Genomic DNA, 22,550 nt, shown 5'->3' on the forward strand with positions numbered 1-22,550 from the left:
ACTATTTCAACAGTCCTATAAAGTACCAATATAAGTCTCCTAATTTTTAATAGCCGCCCTTATCTTCTCAGCCGGCTATTATAGCACTCCTATTTTTACAATCCAAGTATTGGATTGTATTGGTGCTCTGTCTTTTTTACAATTCAAAGAATTTGAATTGTATTGGGGCGCTGTCTTTTTTTTAAGATCTGTTCACACATTTTCATGATTTTTGAAGTCAAATTGGAGTAGTGATTTTGGTCACGCCGAAACAGGAAATGGAGCGAAAAAGCGAGTGGTTTTGTGGCGTGAATTTTTTTCGCTCTAATTTTAAAGTAGAGTGAAAAACGGTGTTTGAACAAAAATTCGGTTTCTCGTTAGTGGTTTTTTGTTCACATGCGGCAATTTCACTCTGATTTTTACTGTTTTTTCGATTTTTTGGATAAGTTTTTTTGAAAAATGGTTTTCCCAATCCATTCAAAGCTCATTCTAGGCCTAGTTTTTTGTTTGAATTAAATTTTCATTTCTCGCTAGTGGTTTTTTTGTTCACATGAGGCATTTTAACATTTTCTGTTTTTTTCTTATTATTTTGATCTGATTTTTTTAAAAACGATTTTTTCAATTCACTCATAGTCCATTCTAGGTCTATTTTTTCTGTTTAGTCAATGAAAATTCTTTGAATTGTACGTCAGGACTTGTCCTGCTATGTTTTTTATTTTTGTAAGATGGTTTCACACCTTTTTTCATGACTTTGAGCTTTCAAGACAGGATAAAAAGGTAAAGCTCAGCTGGCATCAAGTTTCATTAGAGGTCCGCGTTTAGTAGTCACTCAAGTACTCAGAGTGGTGAAGCTACTGGGAAGGCCGTAATTCAAGGTTAAAAGGTCATTTTTGGGAGTTTTCGAGCCTACAAGAATGAAATTTTAGCAATTTTTCGTCATTTTTTGGATTTTTGTTAGACCAGTCTGAAATTGAGGTTTATTAAAAAAAATGATAAAGGTGTTTTGCAAGACGTAATTGATTTTTACGGCCACTTTAAGCGCTATATCTATTGCTCCAAACATAAACACGGTTATTTATACTAATTTTTTCAAATTGTTTGAAAATTTTTGTCAGTTTTTGAGTTGTTTCAGACTTTGATGTCAAAAAAGCTCCTCTGGGGTTTAATAATAGGTTATTGCATAGTTTTTAGTGGCAATGAAGTGGTTTTAAACTTTTTAACTTCATGAATTTAACCAATTTGTTAAAATCAAACTTGGTTTTCTTTTCAAACTTTCTGACACTTCTTGTCATTATTCAAGTTTTCCAGCCCCAGGGGGCAAGAAGCCTCTTCTAGGGTTTGCTAACAGTTTATTAAAAATATTTTTTGGCCATGGAGTGGTATTCAACGTTTTAATATATTTTACCAAGTTTTTGATAAAGTTGCAATTTTTTCTTTAAATTTTTGAAATTTTTGTTCAGTGGCCAGGGAACCTCCTATAGGGTTTGCTAGTATGTTGCTACATAGTTTCGAGGGGCAATAAAATAGTTTGCATTTTTTTGCAATTGTAGGGAATTTTTTAAATAAAGCTCGCAATTTAAAATTTTCGATTGTTTTCAAATTTTTGGATTTTTTTTTCATTCTCTGAGTTTAACTATCTTTACTGGACAACGAAATTTTTTAAATGTTGTGGAAGGTTTACAAAACAGAACTCTATAGTCAAAAAAAAGTTTTGACTTTTTTATAGCCCTCTTTTGGAAATTTTCCTTAAATTTTCTCTTCTCAGTTTCTTGATGCATTTGTCATATTTGTCCAGTTTATCTACTTTTAGTGGCAGATTCATCTCTTTCAAGGTTTTTGAGTGAACTAATGGATATTTTGAAATGATTCAAAGATGGCCTTTAGGTTAGAACTTTCAAGGGTTTTAGCAATGATCTTTTTTTGGTTAGTTTGTTTGATGCTTTTAGTTTCTCAACTTTTGAGATTTTATCTTGGTGGCTGGGATTGTTCATCTGATCTGCTGGTCAGGTTCATTAGATCTGCCTTTCTTTTAACTACTTGGATTGTATTTAAGGACTTGTTCTGCAATATTTTTTCACAATTCAAAGAATTTGAATTGTATTGGTGCGCTGTGTTGTTTTTTAAGATGTGTTCACATATTTTTCAATGAGTTAAATCTTTCAAAACGGGATAAACAGTTAAAGCCCTGCGGGCATTAGGTTTAATTAGAGACCCAAAGTAGGCTTTAGCAGTACTTCAAGTGCTTATAATGGTGCAGTTGCTGGAATGGCCTTAATTTAAGGTTAAAAGGTCATTTTTAGGAGATTTTGGGCTCAAAATGTTACAATTTTTCATGTTTTTGTGATTTTTTTGAGTTTCTTTGTTTGATTAGTCTTAGGTTGAAGTTTTTAAAAATTGATTAAGGTCTTTTGCGAAACAAAATTGCTGGTTATGACCATTTTATGAGCTATAAGTTTTGGTACTACAAACACAAGCTCGCGAAAGGATACTAATTTTTGAAACTTTTTTCAGGTTTTTTGAAAATTTTTGTCATTTTTTGAGTTTTTTTAGCCCTAGGTGCCACGAAACCTCCTCTGGAGTTTGATAAAGGGTTTGATGATAAATTACTGCATAGTTTCTAGTGCTAATGGAATGGTTCTCAACTTTTTGCCATCATGAATTTTAGCATTTTTTGACAAAGCTTGCAATTTTTTCATACTTTTCCAACATTTATTGTTATTATTCAAGTTGTTTGAGTCCCAGGGGCCAGAAAAACTCAATAGCGGTTGGTTGGATGATAAGTTTCTGAAAAATTTTCAGTTTCCATGGAATAGGTTTCAACTTTTGAATATCACAAATTTTAGCAATTTTTTTGACAAATTTAGCATTTTTTTCAGGTTTTTGAAAATTTTTGTCATTTTTTCAGTTTTTCCAGATTCAAGGACAAGGCAATCTCCTTTGAGGTTTGTTAATAGGACATTCATACTTTCTAGTAACAATGGAATGGTTTTTAACATTTTAGTGTCTCGAATTTTAGCATTTTTTTGATAAAATCTGCAATTTTTTCAAGGTTTCCTAAAGTTTTTCATATTCGTCCACTCTCAATTGCAAGAAAACCTATTCCACCTTCTGATAGAAAGGTACTGCTTGGTTTTTAATTTCAATAGATTTGTTTTCAACAATTTAACTTTTCGAGTTTTGGAAATTTTTTGATAAAATATGCAATTTTTTTCAAGTTTTTTCAAAACATTTTCATTTTATTTAATTTTTCTTGTCTCAGTAGACAGGTACCCTCATCCAGTGTTTGATAGTATGTTATTAAATACTTTTTAAATGCTAGCGGGCAATTGAATCGCTTTCAACATTTTAATAGAGCGAATTTCTACTTTTTCAAGTTTGAAATTTTTTCTAAAAAATATTGCCTATCGATCTATGAGCCAATGAGTTTTTTAAAGCTTGGAATTGGGTTATTGGATAGCCTCTAGAGACACAGAATTGATTCTAAATATATTTATGTGAAGATCTTTAGCGACAATTGCTGATAATTTGCAATTGATTTTTTTTTCTTAAATTTTTTGGTCATTTTCGAGTTAACCATCGATCTTCAAGGTCCAATGATTATTTTTCAGGTCTTGCAGATATAATACTGGACCGATTTCAGAAACAAAAATTGATTTTGAACACATATTTGAAATAGGTATTGATAAAGGGAAAAAACTTTTGCCTTAGGTTTGAAAGCTTCGAGTTTTAGCAATGAGTATATTTTGTTTAGTTTTGATTCCTTTAATTTCTCAATCTTTTGAGATGATTTTGTTTGTGTTCTGGCTGGAATTGTTCAATTGATCTGCTGGTCAGTGCGTCTGAGTGTTTCATTCAATTCTTTGAATTGTATTTCAGGACTTGTCCTGCTATGTTTTTTTACTTCGTCGAATAAAAAAATGTTTCGCTTTACCTGATTTTGCCGCTTTTTTAACATTTTGCGTGATATCTTTTTGACTTCTCTAGGCTAGTTTCTCTCTTCTCTCATTCTGCTAAAAGTGATTTTGAACATCAGTTGCTCAGTAAAGCAATTCAAAATGAACAGAGTCAGTATAAAAAAATTGAAGTCAGAAGTAGAAATGGGATAAACTCATAAAGCCCAATTTTAGATGCCCGCTATTTGAACGTCGTTCCTATAAGTCTTAGTTACCATCTCTAATGCTTATTGGTATTGATAGTAGCCCCTGTAGCCTCTCTCTAAGAAACAGAAGTACATTATGTTCAACTACGAAATGCCATCAAAATAAATCGGACTTAAAAAATGTTTTTGTACAAAATTTTTTTTTCAATATCTTCTTTTCTTTCAATCCCAATCATGCTTATTGGAATCAACGGCGGCTATTTTCCAGCAATCTGCCGGGTATGTTTAAAATTTATGTCAAGGATCTAAATAAAATATTTCCAAAGACTGCTCACTGGTACGGTACGCAGATGACATCTTATTCTTTTGCTCTGGTACCAACTAGCAGACGCAGGACAAATTACTCAAAATTCTTTAACGTATATAACTCATGAGTATAGGCAACAGGCGCTCCCCTTACAGAAGCTAAAAGAGTAGATAGTTTTTTACAGAAAGCATCCAATAATAAATATTGAGGCAATATTGTAGGTAGAATTTCGTGAAATCAGTGCTAATGGTTCAGTCATTTACGGTAGAGTTTATTTAGACCAATCTCTCACGAAGATGAGGCCAAAAGAGTTCTAAGAAAAACAACTTGTGGCGTGAAAAACTGTGTATTCAATTAGAACTCCTTTTCCCGTAAGGAAAAAACTGATTCTAAAAATCTTTGTTCTAAAAATCAACTATCTACACTTTTAGGCCATTTTTTCTATGCGAATTTCTGACAAATTAATTACAACTTCTGAAAGTCAACTCAGCTGAGCAGTTAAAGCCACATTGTGCTGAGAAAAATAAGATAATTCATTACATCTAAAGTTTGAGTATAACATCCTTTCAATCAGACTCTTCCTTAACAACAAATTATCTTTCTTTTTTTTGGAAATTAGCATATGTGGACAAAAGCTATCCCCTATCAAGCTACAGCTGACTCAGAGGACCAATATCTACTTTTGCGACCTTAACTTCAAACCGCTTTTCTTAAAGACAGTAACTTCAATCCCAGTTGCAAACTCTGAAGTCCAATCCAAAAGTCTGATTTTGCAGAAAAAATAAAAAATTTTTCAGGGAAAAAAACATCAAAGCTGCAAAAACTAGAACACATTTTTTTCCTCAGTTGCTTTCAAAAAGGATCCCACTGTCCATTTTAATGATAATAAATAATAATCATAATTGACAATCATAATTGATAATAATGTTTGGTATAAAAATTAAACATATAATCCTACACGGTTTTTTGTTAATTGTTTTTATGTGATTGCTAGAAGCACCAACAAAAAGTCTTTTTCTGTGTTTGGTTAGGGGTTTCCACTTGTCGTTTGTCTTGGTCGTCCTTATTAACTATAAAATAGGGTGTCTGATTAATTCATTTCACAGCTAATTTCCAGTGGCTTTGTTTATCTTGTGGCTGAGGTTGATCATGAGGCTTGTTTGATCATGAGTAGCTGTGAAACCTAAGCTTCTCGTACCACTTGTATGTGACCCACGCTTTCTCTGATCGCACGATACGCAAAAAGCTGCGCACTGATGAAAAACATTCATAAATACGTGTTCAACGTACATAAAAGTATGAAATATGTAATTCTAAATATGTAATATGTAATCCTCTAAATCAACTTGTTGCGACTTAAAGGACAGATTATGCGACCTGTTAAAAAAAGGAAAAATGTGTTCGAAAAAAACACCATTATTATAAACTGATAATTTTTAATCAGTAATTAATAAGTAATTAACAAAATGTTTTAGAATCTGTTTTTAAGTCAAGAGAATTTGCCGTAAAAATACAGATTAAATGAGAAATTTTGTAGTTTAACTTCGTTTTCAAATAAGACTATTTCAAGATTTTGGTCTATGATTAGAATTTGATACTAGTGCATAAGAGTATGTTCAGAATGATTCGAATAAGTTCATAGTTCGAATTCTGCTTGGTTTTTTGTGTGATTTTTAGTCAGGCTATTTTCCAGATCAGGCAATGCCGAATTGAGGCGGCATCTGGTCAGCTTTTCGTGCCAGACTGACGACCGAAACACTTTCCGGACCATGTAATTTGGGTGACACTATACAATTCATGTGCGCCCTAATGGTTTGATTAGATCTCGCTTTATTCAGGGATCTTTAACCTGGCTGGGAAAATTTTCAGTCTATTCCCAGGTTGAGGTCCAGGCCCAAATTTTCTTCTGATCAAACTTTTCAGACCGAAATTATCTCTGATTAGACTTTCCAGACCGAAATTACCCTTGATCAGACTTTCAGACTGAATGAGTCCTGATCCGACTTTCCAGACCGAAGGAGTTCTGATCAGAACATCTCCAGACCATGGTCCAGACTCAAATTTAGACCATTGTCCAGACCTTAATCAGACTATGATCAGACCCAATTTCAGACGCAAGTAGCCTCTGATCAGATTCAGTCGAGACCATCTCACCAGCTGACCATTCTGATCGAAACGGAATGAAATTTTAGGCTGATTGCTTTCTGATGAGATTATCATGCGTTCGAAGTGCTCATGAGCAGACTATCCTGCGTTCAAAGTGGTCCTTCAAAGTGCGCTCGAAGAGGTTATGATCAGACCCAATTGCGCTCGAAGTCGCCTCTGATCGGACCCAAGTGCGTTGGAAGAAGTTATTATCAGACCCAATTGCGCTCGAAGTCGCGTATGATCAGACCCAATTGCGCTCGAAGTCGCCTCTGATCGGACCCAAGTGCGCTGGAAGAAGTTATTATCAGACCCAATTGCGCTCGAAGTCGCGTATGATCAGACCCAAGTGCGCTCGAAGAGATTATGATCAGACCCAATTGCGCTCGAAGTTGCCTCTGATCAGACTTTTTAGACCAAATTGACCTCTGATCATACCATCTCCAGACCATTGTCCAGACTTTTCAGACCGAGGGAGTTATGATCAGACCATCTCAAGACCATGGTCCAGACTGTAGTGCGCTCGAACTTCCGTCCAGACCCTGTAATTTCGGTCTGGGAACACACGGGTGTGCGCTCGACTGGGTCTGATCATAAACTAATTTGGGTCTGGACCTCAACCTGGGTTTTGCGGCTATTTTTACGTTTGGGATTTTTAATTGCTCTCAAACGAAGTTTGTAGCAATTATATTAGTCCTGTCTGTCTTTTTTATGCGATTTTTCGCTTGACCGTTTTTTCGTCTGAAGCTTTTGATTTTTCGTCCTCAAAAACGGGATAAACAAGTAGCGCCCAGCGGGCATTAAGTGCTCTTAGAGCTTTTCAGCTCTGTTTCAGCTCAAACTGTTTTGGAGACGTATACTTATTCTTATGGTGTGAAGGGCGGTTCTTAGATGTTGAGACCCCCCCCCCCCCTGTTGACCCCTCCTATCCCCACTATTGCCTCCACCCCAACCGCGCTGTTGCCCCCCAACCAAGTGTTGCCCCCCATCAGGCCCCGGTACCCCCCCCCCGTGGCTAGCTACTACGAAGCCAACCGCTCGCCAGTCGTTTGAGAGCAATTCGCTAGTCGGTTATGTTTTCAAAAATTGGTTTTGGTAGTTTTCAGAATGGAACGATAGGAGTTGATTCTTTCTTTTTTTCAAATGTATACTCTTTTTGAATTGCATGTAGTTATATATTTTATTACCTAGTGTTCAGAAAAATATCAAGAAATATTTTCCAAAGATTGTAAAAGTGCAAAAAGCTACTTTTTACTTTTGTGCTATTCACGAATTGTAAAGGTGTAAGTTTACACCGTTGGTTTTCACTGCTCTTGGGGTAATAAAAGTGTAATTTAAGAGAGTAATTTTTTTCAAAGAAAATTATGAATAAGAATATATATAGATTATCTATATTTTTAAACTCTTTGCAATTGTATGTAGTGTTATTTTGCAATGTAGGTACCCGAAAGATGAGGAGAGAGGGGGGTGGAGTATACGACACAGAGACAGCAGGTCAGACGATATACAGGGAGGGGGGACAAGGAGGAGGGGGAGGAGGAGGGGTCGCTAGCTCCAAAAAGGATGGCACAGGAGGTAGAAAGATTGTTGTTTACAAAATTGTTAACCTGTCTAGACTTCGACTTAGGAAAAGTCTGTATATATATATATATATATATATATATATATATATATATATATATATATATATATATATATATATACAACGGAAAGAGAAGTAGCATGGCATTGTAATTTGTACCGAAGACTTTTTTGCCCTCAGACTACATATGTGCAGACTGTTATCTTCCGCGGCACTCTGGCTTAAACTTGAACCTCAAAATTTTCCTGAACTCCTAGAAATATTCCAGAGCACTTTATAGAAAAAGTTATAGTATAATTCACATAACGCCTTAGTCAACAGGTCAAAGAAGGCTTGAAGCCAGCCAATTGACGACTACGCAGGGACTAGGACGTTGTTGCTCATAATGATGATTTTCACTTTTCCAACTCCAACAGTGCATAATAAATGTTGTTGTTTAGGCGGTGGTTCCAAGAGACACGGAAGTGACAGTAGCAAGAGCAAAAAGAGCAGCAAGAAGACTCTGAAAAGTTTTAAGAGCCGAAAGTCCTTGGGAAGCAAAGTGGAGGATAATCTTGGGAACAAAAGTGAGTTGACCTGTTTCAGTTGGAGTAATAGAGCAAAAAATCTGAACAACACCTCCCCCTCACCCCTCACCCGGAAATATAAAAATAATGAGAATTAATGATCTCGTGCTTCATTTTGTCTGCGAACTCCAAGAAATTCGCAGAAAAAAGCTCAAATAGAAAAACATATTATTATAAAATTTTTTCATACCCAAAAGCCATATATTATTTTTTATAATTCTGAAATCATTGAAATTATACAAAATTTATACAAGCGTACAACAGAAAAAAACTACGGGTTTGAATTGAGTTCATTACCCCTGATTTTTAGAGGCTACGGCAACAGTTCTCAGGTAATAAGAATCTGTTACGTTTCTTTGCTCCAATTATTTTAGCCCATTTAATTTGTTCTTTTCTCAACTCTTCTTCCCTCTTTTTTTCTTAACCAGTTTTCTTTTACCATATGACGGATAATCGCTAATCACGGTTGTGAGAGTTTAACTAGTTTTTAAGGACGGCTCTCAAAAAATGCTGTATTAGTATAACTTCAAAATAAGGATATTGTTAAGAGGTGTTGCTACCTTCTCCTTTTTTTTCTTTCACCCCCCCCCCCCACAATTTATCTGTAAGCCTAGTCTTTTTAAGATTAAGACACTTGAAATCAAAAATTAACTTTTAAATAAAAAGACAAAACTTCGAAAACAAGCTGCGAAGCAAGACAGAACTTCAAAAACAAGAAATATTTTGTGAACAAATTAAATCGATTTGTCTAAAATGTATATAAGGTGGTCCGAGACGCAACTGTGAATAACCATTCAAAAAATTTTAGCCATTATTTATTTCCAGTGCCTAAAAAATGTTAGAAAACGCGTTTGAACTAAGGTCACCTGTAACGGCTGCTCTCCTATCAAAGTCAAGGAAAGCTTTACACCGCCCAGTTCGTTTCAGCGGTTTCAAATCTGTCCGGATATTGTGTTTTTGCAGTTAACTTTTCTGAACTTTATTATCCGCTATACTGTAGATTATCGTTGCATTACTTGTTGCACAATTACTCTTGATAACTAATTGCTCAGCTTTGCTGTATAACAAACTTGTTTCTCTCAGAATAACAAAATAATTCAAATTGAAACAATCAAATTTTTGTTGAGATTTTTGTTAATAACTCAGGTTATAAACAGAATATAGGAATTCCCGTTACAAAAAACTGTAGCCCTATAACTTGGCTATAATTATGTAAAGTTTCAACCTGCTGCAGTTAGCAGTTGTAAAACAGGATGTCTTACCAGTTGCAAATCTGATAATAATAATATTTTTCAAAATTCAAAGTTAGCAAGTCTCTCTATTGGTTTCAATAAGACCAATGTTGAACTAGAGTAGGCTTCGTTAAAGTCAGTAGGAGAAACTTTATTTATGCTTTACACAAAGTTTTTCTCTTTCTCTTTACACAAAGAGTGTGCTTCAATATGCACTGTATGTCAGTTTAATATAACCAAAATTGCAAATTTCAACTGATTTTTGGTAGTTTTTCAAGCTCTATTTATACTGCCGTACATGTCAAAATTGCATCTCTGATTGGTGGCAGATTACTATGTCGTACGATTCTCTGAATGCACTGAGGTTGGGGTTCGGGATACCGTATACGGTGCCCCGCACTCTCTGAATTCGTATGAAAATCGCAAAATTCATCGAATCTGGCTTACCAAGTTGGATATCTCTTGCCCCGTTTGAGCTAAATTTGTGTGATCGTGAACACTTGAATGCGTGGCAATAATATCGTAGTTAAAATTTGAGTTTCAATTTCACTTCATGTATGACGATTGTGTACTAATAATAGTTACTAAATATAAATGTTGAACTAAGTGAACAAATCCAAATGGCTTCGATAGAATATAGCCTTAAATTTCGCTTGTCATGCTATTCTAAATTGAACTGCTTGAGATGACCTTGAAGCGCTATTCAATTTGGTTGCTGAGTTAGTATGCTCAGCCTCAACATCACCAGAGACTCAGATCTTATTTTTGTCGAATATCAATTTATTGCGTAGAACAGAGACTTTTGATCTATCCATTTCTCTGAAATTTTTTTAACGAATATTCTGAAAATTTTTATCTGTTTTTTTAACAAATTTTATTTTTTGTGTGCTGTGGATTAGCATTTCGTGAAAAAAATTAAAATATCTTTGTAATTATAAAATTCTTATGACTACAATTTTCCATGCCATAATATGAAATTTTAGCCTTTATAACTTTTTGATTTCAAGCCAAGCTGTCAAGAAAATTGATTGATGTAGTTTAATAAGATCTGACAAATATTTGATCAAAAATTATGGAGAAACATTGGTGTTCTTAAGGATATGTTTCAACTTTTACATGTCTGTTTCAAGTTTCGATTCAATGAGTGATGCGTATTAACGGATTGAAACGGATAATAATAGAGGCAAACAAGTTACCAAAGCTTTTAAATAAAAAACTTATTTTGCTTGCGAACATAACAAAAAGAAGTGTACAACTATTTAACTGTCAAGTATCGTAGCCTACTGCAGAGTAAACAGATATAAAACTCATATAAATCTGAAAATTAACTGGTTTGAGAATTTATGTTTATCTTGTAAATAGCCGCGAAGCGATAGCGGCTATTATTGAGGACATCGTGGTTTTTACGACTCGAAGAGGAGTATTGAGATTCTACAGGTTTTTTTTTAAGCAGAAAGCAATTTTGTTCATGACTTGAATTTTGACTTCTTTCTGTTCGACCATTTACCTCCATTTTTGATTGTTGACTTCTGCTTTTAAACATTGGACTTTAACAGTAGCTTTGCTTGTAATGTGTACTAATTGGGAACTGCTGGTAATGTTGAAGGTGAAGAGGTCATTTTGAGACTTTTTGTTCCTATATAAGTCGTCACCCCTAATTATCTAAACTACACCGCACAACCCCCACCTCACCGCCTGTCTACCCCTCCCCCCCCCAAAAAAAACCTACCTACCCCCCCAGCGTGCCCGCAAGCCCCCCCCAAACTTACCCCCACCTAACCCTACCCCTTCCCTTCACCTAGCTAACCCCACCTACCCCCCAACTACCCCATCACTACACACCTCCCCGAACTATCTGCCCACCCATCCACCTAACTAGCCCCCTACCTCCGCCCGAACATACCCCCCACCTACCCCTAACCCCAAACTACCCCCTCCCGTCTCCCGTCGCCTAACTACCCCCCACCTACCCCCCCCCCCCCCCAACTACCCAGCACTACCCACCTCCCCAAACTATCTACCCACTCACCCCACCTAGTTCTCCCCCGCACCTAAAAAATTGTCGGCATTTTTAAAACACTTTAAAGTGGTTTATTGTGGGCTACTCGTTTTTTTCTCTTGTTTATTTTGAGGTTTAATTTCGGTAAGTTCAGGTTAGAGATTATAATGCACGACGATTCGAGTTGTTTCCGGTATTCTACCGGCTATGTTTTTTTAATTCGTCGTCTGAATCAATGATTCTTACGACTTGACTTCTTGGAATTGACTTTTTTAATGACTTCAGTGACTTCTACTGCTTTGCAGTTAAAATTTGTGTACGTGACGTCATTTTTGCTTTTAGGTCAATTGCGTGACTTACCTCACTCAATATTGGCAAAAAAATCAGGAAAAAATAAAAATGTAAAATTTTAAAAATCTGTTGGGCATTAGCATGCGTCAAAAATTAGCATGCCCAAAAAAAGATTTAAACACACTTGGAATTGATTGGTTTAACACGTCTTTATTGACTTTTTTTATTTTTTAAGTTGCTTTTCAAGTGCATAATTTGAGCGTTTTATTTGAGGGTCGATTAATCTCCACAAAATGTAAGTTGAAAGTTTGCTCCTTGTGTCTACCGAAATTGCTTTCGTCTAATCGCGTTTACGCCTAGAATCCCAGTCCCCATCTCTAAGTGGAGTGAAAAAATGATGTTTGACCTAAAGTTGCTCTCTCAATATTGATTGTGTTCGTGTGGCTCTTCGATCGCCATTTTTAAAAATTTTTTTCGTTTTTTATCCGATTTTTGTAGAATCGTTCCCAAATCCTTTCCTATTGTCTAGTTTTTAATATCCGCCGTCAAGCTCTCAACGGCTATTATTAAGGCGCTCTCCTTTTTAAATTTCTTTTACTTTTTGATCACGTTTTTCGTTTTATTTTAGTCACTATTTTCACATTTAACTTTCGACTTATTTCACTCACAGTTTCAAACGACTGGATTTTATATTCTTTACGTATTGGATTACGCTATGTAGCGAGTACTGTCAAAGTCAAAAGATCAAAATCAAAGGAATTGGGAAAAACCGATAAAACCTGGTCATTAAGTCATTGAGAATTAGGTTATCAAAGTTCATTGGAGTGTTTTCTAGCTGACATTGGTATTAAGCTCAATAGCTTTCAGTTTAGAAGCTGAATTAAGTGTAGCTTTAGAATCCAGCTGAAATTGCACGCCATATTAGAACACGTTTTGACACTGAAAAAAAACTTGCTTGGTCATTTTCTCTTCTTTTTTTGTTTCAATCCCGATGTGCATCAATATCGTCACCGGCGGCTTTTTTCCCGCAATCTGCCGGCTATGTTTTTAAATTTTTCTGGACCTACGGAAAACTTAAGTTCCAACACATAAAAAGAATTTGACTGGACTTAAAAACGGTCCTTGACGATGCTTTTGGAGACAACCACTTGCATCCTTTGGGTCTTTTTTCGTAAAAATAAGCCTTAGGAAAAGGTATATTAGCTGGCATGTTGGAAAAAGTTATTTTATCTGGAGCACAGAAAAACAAAAAAAGTTTGTGACCCAAATTTGAAGTCAACAATAAAGTAATCGCTAGATAGACGGTTGCATCGAGCAGGGAACAGATTTCAACAAGAAAATTATTATAATTATTTTCATTGAAAATTTTTAACCATAAAATGGTCCGTAAAAATTTTTTTATTGAGTTTAATGGTAACCAATGCGTAATAAGTACAAAGGCGTCATATATACCAAGGTACAAATTTTGAAATTTCTTGCACAGAAACGTTGTTTCGGAACTGCATGTAGCCCTTTGGACTGTTTATCAGCCAAACTCAAAAATTTCTATGATCGTTGTATTTTTAGCAAGTTTCCGTTGAATCCATATATGGCGTTTTTTGCTTGTTAAAATCCTTTTATGGTGGTCAACTGTACTTAAGGTAGGGAAATACCCCCCAGGTCAACTTTATAAGTCTTTTCATAAAGACGACCTCTCAACTGGGGGCAGTTTTTTTCCTAGTTCAACTCCGACTGTTATCAACCCGGGTAGTTACTGTTTTGCAGTGACATTGGCGAGGCAACTGAAAATGCGTCCAAATTAGGAGGAGAGGCTGAACAACCCAGCACAGACGAAGAGCCACAGGGTGTTGCTCAGTTCCAAATGGGAGGAGCTAAAATAGAGACCGAGAAACGGAATCTACTTTCTGAGGAAGAGGGGGACAAGGACGCAAGTTTAGCGAAGGTTGAACATGTGGAGTCTGCCGACGATAGAAGCCCTACTCCTAATACTGGGACTGTAATGCAAGATGGTACAAAAAATGTCGTTGTTGCGATTGAATTATATAAGTTTTAGCCCCGTCAAACAAAAAAAAACATACCCTAGTCTATTACCGACGGCTATCTTGCAAGATCTTGCAAGAACCTTGCAAGATCTTGCAAGATAGCCGTCGGAGATGCAAGAATCTTGCAAGATAAGCGTCAGTAGTATATCGTGAGCAGATCAGGGGGGCCAAAAAGGAAGTACCTATGTATTAACATTAGGTATAGCCCATTTTCCCTCAAATCCCAAAGATGTACCTCACAGCTTGATACCCACGCTGTTCACACGAGGGGGATTAGCAAGTTAATCCCTTAATATTAAATTAGGCCATTTACCCATTCCCATATTGCACTTTAATAATGTAAATTTCCAAAGACGTACCTCACAGCACGACACCCAAGCTGTTCTCTCAAAGGGGATCAGTTAGGTAATGTATTAATATTAAATTAGATAGGGTGACTCATTTACACTTACGTACGGTTTACGTGATTTTCAAAATTGTACCTCACAGCATGATACCCAAGCTGTTCACACGAAGGGGATTAGCAAGATAACCCTTTAATAATAATTTAGGATGACTCATTTACAGTTACGTACGACTTTTCAAAAACGTACCTCACAGTATGATAACCAAGCTGTTCACACAAAGGGGGATTAGCTAGGTAATGTTTTAATATTAAATTACGTAAAATTTCAAAGACGTACCTCACAGCATGACACCCAAGCCGTTCACACGAAGGGGATTAGCAAGATAGTGACTTCAAAACAAATTGATAAGGGCGTCGACCCCCTACCAAATTACATTTCAATAAAGTAAGTTTCCAAAGATCTACCTCACAGCATGATACCCAAGCTGTTCACACAAAGGGGATTAGCAAGGTAATGTTTGAATATTAAATTAGATAGGATGACTCATTTACAGTTACGTACGGCTTACGTGATTTCCAAAAGTGTACCTCACAGCATGACACCCAAGCTGTTCACACGAAAGGGATTAGCAAGATAGTGACTTCACAACAAATTAATAAGGTCATCGACCCCCTACAAAATTACAGTTTAATAACGTAAATTTCCAAAGACGTACCTCACAGCATGACACCCAAGCCGTTCACGCGAAGGAGATTAGCAAGATAGTGACTTCACAACAAATTAATAAGGTCATCGACCCCCTACCAAATTATATTTCATTAATGTAAATTTCCAAAGATGTACCTCACAGCATGATACCCAAGCTGTTCACACAAAGGGGATTAGCAAGGTAATGTTTGAATATTAAATTAGATAGGTTGACTCATTTACAGTTACGTACGGCTTACGTGATTTCCAAAAGTGTACCTCACAGCATGACACCCAAGCTGTTCACACGAAAGGGATTAGCAAGATAGTGACTTCACAACAAATTAATAAGGTCATCGACCCCCTACCAAATTACATTTCATTAGTGTAAATTTCCAAAGATGTACCTCACAGCATGACACCCAAACTGTTCACACGAAAGGGATTAGCAAGATAGTGCGTTAACAACAAATCGGTAAGGTCATTGACCCATTCGTATATTACACGTTACTAATGTCAAATTCCAGGGATGAACATAACAGCATGATACCCAAGCTGTTCGCACGAAGGGGATTAGCAAGATAATCCCTCAATAACAAAATAGTACGGTCATTTTCCCATTCCCATATTACACTTTACTAACGTGTTTTTCTACAGAAACTGGCCAAGGTACAATGACAGAGGTACAGGGAGCATCAGTTGTTAAGACTACTTCACTGATTTCAGCCAGAACCAATCATAGTACAATCTAGCTCGCTGGTATTCCTAGCTAAATTTTCCCTCACCTGACTAATCGAAAACTCATCATTAACATCAAAAGACTTTAATAAAAAATAGAAATGACTTAAACATTAAATCATTTTCTAAAAAACCTTTCATTGGTTTAAAAAAATGTTTTATAAGATCTCATTGGCTACGAAGTTTTTTGTTCCCAATTTTTCTTGTTTATACTTAAGTTTCACTGGCTCCATATTTCGAGCTTTTTTAAAGATATTTCAATCATTTGTTTCTTTCCCCTTACTGTATTCAGTTACCCTTATTCATCCAGATTTTCTTATTTGTTGCTTCCAGATCCCATATTTTGCTCAATTCACCAAAAGTGACTAACAAAATTAATAATTCTAATTACAGTAAATCTAATTCAAAATTCTAGACTGCTAATTATTTTTTAATAATCTAACATATAAAAAAGAATGTCTCTCGTTGTGTTTGATATTGAGTGCTTGGAGGGGCAAATTGTTAAGGAGTTGGGTGTTTTCAAGGATGGAATTGTATTGGGATACAGTTTCCTCCCACCCAAAGACTACAAACCTACTTTTCAAGCAAAGTGGAACACTAAAAATTTACATGGGATTAATTGGAACAGTGGAAAACTGGAATATACTGAGTTGTCATCAATCATTCACCAATATTGTTCACCTACAACTGAATACTTTGCAAAGGGGTTGGAGAAGTGTAATCTCCTCTTAAAATACTTGTGTAAAGATGTGGAGAATCTAGATGATCTTGGTTGTCCAAAAGTTTCCAAACTTCTCAACAACTTGGATACTGACTGGGATTGTAGCAACTATCCGTATCGACACCAAAAAACCTTTCACTGTGCAGAGAAGAAAGCTTATGCGTACGGAATTTGGACTCTTGATTTTTTTGATAATGTATTATATTTGTGATTTCTAATTGTATTTGTGATCGCTTTGTAATTAATTGTTTTTGTTTTTACTTCTTTTTAAATCAGAGAAAAGTCGCACTGGAAGATCATTTGTTGAGTACAGATTACATGATTAGATAAAAAAGCCAGAAATGCACGTCTCAAAATATTAATAGATAACTCTTTTCAAATTGGGAAACAAAAAACTAGGTTTAAAATGACACTTTTTTTCATTTGTCAGTTTTTTAAATTTTTAATGTAAAATTTTAATTATTGTTCTTGTTTATACTTAAGTTTCATTGGCTCCATATTTCGAGGTTTTTTACGATATTTCAATCATTTGTTTCTTTCCCCTTAATTTTTTCTGCTCCCCTTTGATAATGTCAATTTGCCAAGACGTACCTCACAGCTTGATACCCACGCTGTTCACACGGAGTGGACCAGCAAGATAATCCCTCGATTTCAAATTAGGTAGGACATTGACCCCTTCCCACATTACACTTTACTAATGTCAATTTCCCAAGACGTACCTCACAGCTTGATGCCTAAGCTGTTTACACGAAGAGGATTAGCAAGATAGAGCCTTAACAGCGAATTAATTAGGTCATTCACGTTTTATCATATTACACTTCACAAATGTCAATTTACAAATACGTAACTCACCACATGATGTTCAAGCTGTTCACACGAAATGGAATAGCAAGATAATCCCTCAATAGCACATTCCAATTCTTAAAGGAAAAAGACACACCTATCCTCAAAAATATGCATTTATTGGCAACAAACACTCAATTCTTGACACGAAACATCCAATTATTACCAAAAATAGCAAAATATTGAAAAAAAACTCGTACAAAAAAAAACAAATTCTAGCCCAAAAATACCCGTTTCTAGACCAGAAATACACCATTTTTAGCAAAAAAAATACACAATCCTTATGTTAACAAAAATTCGTAGTTCCTGCCAAAAAGAACCCAGGTCTAGCAAAAACTGCACAGTAATTGCCAAACGAACAATCAAATCTTCCCGAAAACTACCCATTTTTACCACAAAGTGGAGATATCTTGTCAAAGAACAACCAAACTCCACCCAATTTCTTAGAATTCTAAAAAAGTACCCATATAGTAAATGAAATAACAAAAATCATAAATTAGACAATCTTGCCATTATCTGTATTTATCAAATTTCTTTCCGACAATCCAATTATTTAGTGACCTCACAAACATCAACTTTAGACATCGTCTTTTGTGAAGATGAATCTTCTCCACTGATTGATATAGGTTTTATGAGCACAAACTTGTCACGAATTATTTACTGTCGTCTAAAATTAGTCATAAAATGCATCAGTTTAATCATAGTAGTTCAACAATTACGTCCTACTATTTTAAAAATTACGAACAATTAGGTGATCTAATCCATGTAGGTGGGTCACTGACCTCTTTGAGAAAAAGTGTAGTTCAACTACTTCGTATGATTGCCACAATTGCGGATATCCAGGCATTGTATGGGCTCATTGAACTCATGTGAACAAAATATAATCCACACTAGTTGCGATATGATTTTTCATACTTTATCAAAGCATGCACAGCTCACGTGATATAAGTCTTACTCATAGTATCGTAATAATTACGTCACTATTGCGTCATAATGATTGCAGTTTTTATCATACTGTGCAAACAAAAGTCCAATTCATTGTGCTTCTTTTTTCCTTTTGTTCAACAGCTCAACAATAGCTATCTTTTTTTCTTATCTTAAGACAATTTCTTTCTCCATCTGTTGCAAAGCAAATTATCATTTATAAACCCTTCAGTGAATATTCGTCATCTCCAGGACCTCTTCCTATTTCCCATTCCACGTAAGTCATTTCTGTTATGAAATAAGAAAACAAGCAAAAAAAAAACAAACAAATGGTTATTTTTATCATCGTACTCATTCGAAAATAGCATATTCATTCTTCAGAGAGAAAGATTCAGCAATAGGGGTAATTTACCCTTAGCTTCAGTTTTTTTAGTATTTCAACCGTCTTCAACCAAAACAAGGCTGAAATAATGAACATCAAATCTGTGAAATTGAACGAAAATCTCAAAGCCCACATCTTCTTCCCGGATTTCAATGATGATGTTGCAATTATAAAGGAGAGAAAATCTTGCTACGGCTGGGTAGCTGATCCTCCATTTTCAATTCCGAGGCAGCTTCTGGTCTTCATTATTGCTATCGAGAATTTGCCTGAAGTCTCTGTTCCATACAAACAGACAACTGTAGACTTCTACAAGAACCACATCGGAAACACAAATTTGCAAGTGTCAGATAACATGGAACTGAGCAGATCAGTCCGTGAGCAATTCTGTCATTATGAGTTGTCCTATAGACCAATGTATGAAAATCAACTGGGATTTTTTGAGGAGGAGAGAGAACTTAAATTTCTCTGGTGTGTCTCTGACGAGTATCACAACTTGCAGGAGCAGAAACCTCATCGGGATTGTGACGAATGGGAAAATGGGTCATTGACAGAGAGTATCATTTCAAGTATAGAGGAAGAGAACCCAATTGACCTCAATTTTGGCAGCAAAAATTGTGACAAGGTAGCCTCCTTATCGTATTTTTCTACAGAAACTGGACAAGATACAATGAAAGAAGTACAGGGAGCATCGACTGTTGAAAATACTTCACTCAAGTCTGCCAAAACCATCCTCAGTAAAGTAGTCGATGAAGGTGCAGATAACCAAGATCATATTTTTTCTCATGATGCAATTGAAGCAATATCTGAAAAAAAAAATCCCTCAAATGTGAGCAACCGGCGTATTGTACACAAGAGACAGTCAAGAGAAGGGCTCCTGCTGTCAATAACCCTGAATGAGAGGGAAGTAGAAAGCCAGAAGTTAATGACAAGGAAGAAAGAATGTGTCCTCCATCGGGCAAATTGAGACGACATACTGAGTTATATGGTAACTAAACTAGCAATCTGAGAAGTTATTCCTTTTGCATATTATTTTTGTTTGTATTTCCTGTATAATTTCATATCTGATACTAGTATTTTTAGTGGCGACTGATTGACTGATTAATTTGAATTGTTCTGTTTTATTTTGTTTTACACTCAGGAAAGCTGAAGCTCATGTATGCTTTTGAATTAATACTTTGATACTACTATTTAATTGAGTTTTAAAAATGCATTCTCGAAAACAATTTTATCAATAGTTCAATTTTGAATTTAAATATTTATCGAAAAAAGCTTGTTTTGTAATATCTGTTTTTTCTCAAAAATGCGGGTTAATAGTCGTTGCAGAGTTTGTGAAGTTGATTGGAAATAGTTGGGATGCAAATGATATGATTATCAGATAATGGACCGTAATCGACTTACGGACATACGACCACAAAATATCTGGAAGCTTTTAATGTGGATAGGTTTATTAACAACAGGTTTTTCAAGTCCCTGAATGAGTTGAAAAACCAGATTTTTGAGGTAGAAATGAGCAAGACACGTATTGAACATAAAGAACCAATAATTGTTGGGTTCTTTATTCTCCTGTACATCAAAATTTCAATGTTGCAACTTAAAAACATTTTCTTATCCTCTTTCTTCGATACCAACAAATATGAGTTGATTGAAATGGATACTGAGTCTTTACTTGGCACGTAGTGAGGAAAAATTTGACGAATTCAGTTGAGCAGAAATACATCCATTGTGGTACTGGATGATGCAAGGCGATTGCAGTGATAATTTCGCAGCAGACTCTAGCAACAATTGTTTACCACGAATACTATGCCATAATCATGGAACCTTTGATAAAAGAACACCTGGTTTTTCTAAAGAAGAATTTTCGGTTAAGAAATTTTAGATATAGATAAATACATATCATTAAGTATAAAATTTAGTTTTTTTAGGTGGAGAACCATTTCCACTAGTTTTTTTGTTGTTTTGAAAAAAATGCTTTTCTAAAGAAAATCTTTTTAAAAAATGTAACTTTTATAAGGTTTTTAACAAAAAAAATGTAAATTTTGATGTTTTTTGTTTTTCTATATTTACATTTTTCAGTTTTTGAAGTTTTTTTCATGTTAAATTTTCAATTCGATTTTTTTATTAAAAAATGTTGTTTTAATAAAATAATTTTTTTTCAAAAATGTTGTTTTTTACATAAGGTTTTTACCCAAAAATGTAAACTTTGTTGTTTTTTATTTTTCTATTTTTAAATTTTTCAGTTTTCGAAGTTTTTTTCTTGTAAAATTTTCAATTTAATTATTTTTTTATTAAAAAATGTTGTTTTACTCAATTAATTTTTTTACAAAAAACACATTTTTTACATAAGGTTTTTCGCCAAAAATGTAGATTTTGTTGTTTTTTCATTTTTCTATTTTTACATTTTTCAGTTTTCGAAGTTTTTTTCTTGTAAAATTTTCATTTTAGTTGTTTTTTCATTAAAAATGTTGTTTTACTAAAATAATTTTTTTTTCAAAAATCACGTTCTTTACATAAGGTTTTTCGCCAAAAATGTAGATTGTGTTGTTTTTTATTTTTCTATTTTTACATTTTTCAGTTTTCGAAATTCTTTTTCATGTAAAATTTTCATTTTATTTAATTTTTCATTAAAAATTGTTGTTTTACTAAATCCTTTTTTTTTCAAAAATACCGTTTTTTTACATAAGGGGTTTAACCAAAAAAGTATATTTTGTTGTTTTTTTTTATTTTTCTATTTTTTCCATTTTTCCGCATTTGAAGTTTTTTTCATTGTAAATGAAAAAACTTCAAAAATTGAAAAATGGAAAAATAGAAAAATAAAAAAAACAACAAAATATACATTTTTGGTTAAACCCCTTATGTAAAAAACGGTATTTTTGAAAAAAAAAGGATTTACTAAAACAACAATTTTTAATGAAAAATTAAATAAAATAAAAATTTTACATGAAAAAGAACTTCAAAAACTGAAAAATGTAAAAATAAAAAAATAAAAAACAACACAATCTACATTTTTGGCGAAAAACCTTATGTAAAGAACGTGACTTTTGAAAAAAAAATTACTTTAGTAAAACAACATTTTTAATGAAAAAACAACTAAAATGAAAATTTTACAAGAAAAAAACTTCGAAAACTGAAAAATGTAAAAATAGAAAAATGAAAAAACAACAAAATCTACATTTTTGGCGAAAAACCTTATGTAAAAAACGTGTTTTTTGAAAAAAAATTAATTGAGTAAAACAACATTTTTTAATAAAAAAATAATTAAATTGAAAATTTTACAAGAAAAAAACTTCGAAAACTGAAAAATTTAAAAATAGAAAAATAAAAAACAACAAAATTTACATTTTTGGGTAAAAACCTTATGTAAAAAACAACATTTTTGAAAAAAAATTATTTTATTAAAACAACATTTTTTAATAAAAAAATCGAATTGAAAATTTAACATGAAAAAAACTTCAAAAACTGAAAAATAAAAATATAGAAAAACAAAAAACATCAAAATTTACATTTTTTTTGTTAAAAACCTTATAAAAGTTACATTTTTTAAAAAGATTTTTTTTAGAAAAGCATTTTTTTTCAAAACAATAAAAAAACTAGTGGAAATGGTTCTCCACCTAAAAAAACTAAATTTTATACTTAATGATATGTATTTATCTATATCTAAAATTTCTT

At 34.1% G+C, this 22,550-nt stretch overlaps 2 protein-coding genes across 2 annotated transcripts in view; one reads left to right on the forward strand and one right to left on the reverse strand.

The window, feature by feature from the left end:
- LOC142352117 (uncharacterized) overlaps positions 1 to 19,848 on the forward strand; it is a 29,226-nt gene extending 9,378 nt beyond the window's left edge. The window contains exons 4-8 of the mRNA XM_075404488.1: positions 7,971 to 8,024; positions 8,553 to 8,678; positions 8,989 to 9,010; positions 13,965 to 14,209; positions 19,187 to 19,848. Coding sequence (XP_075260603.1) covers positions 7,971 to 8,024; positions 8,553 to 8,678; positions 8,989 to 9,010; positions 13,965 to 14,209; positions 19,187 to 19,848 — 1,109 coding nt within the window. The remainder of the gene's footprint in view (positions 1 to 7,970; positions 8,025 to 8,552; positions 8,679 to 8,988; positions 9,011 to 13,964; positions 14,210 to 19,186) is intronic.
- LOC142352294 (xaa-Pro dipeptidase-like) overlaps positions 1 to 22,550 on the reverse strand; it is a 453,762-nt gene that overhangs the window by 165,408 nt on the left and 265,804 nt on the right. The gene's annotated exons all lie outside the window — the stretch shown is intronic.

Source organism: Convolutriloba macropyga, chromosome 13 (genome assembly GCF_964194025.1).
Source record: "Convolutriloba macropyga chromosome 13, txConMacr16.3, whole genome shotgun sequence".
Taxonomy (NCBI): Eukaryota; Metazoa; Xenacoelomorpha; order Acoela; family Convolutidae; genus Convolutriloba; species Convolutriloba macropyga.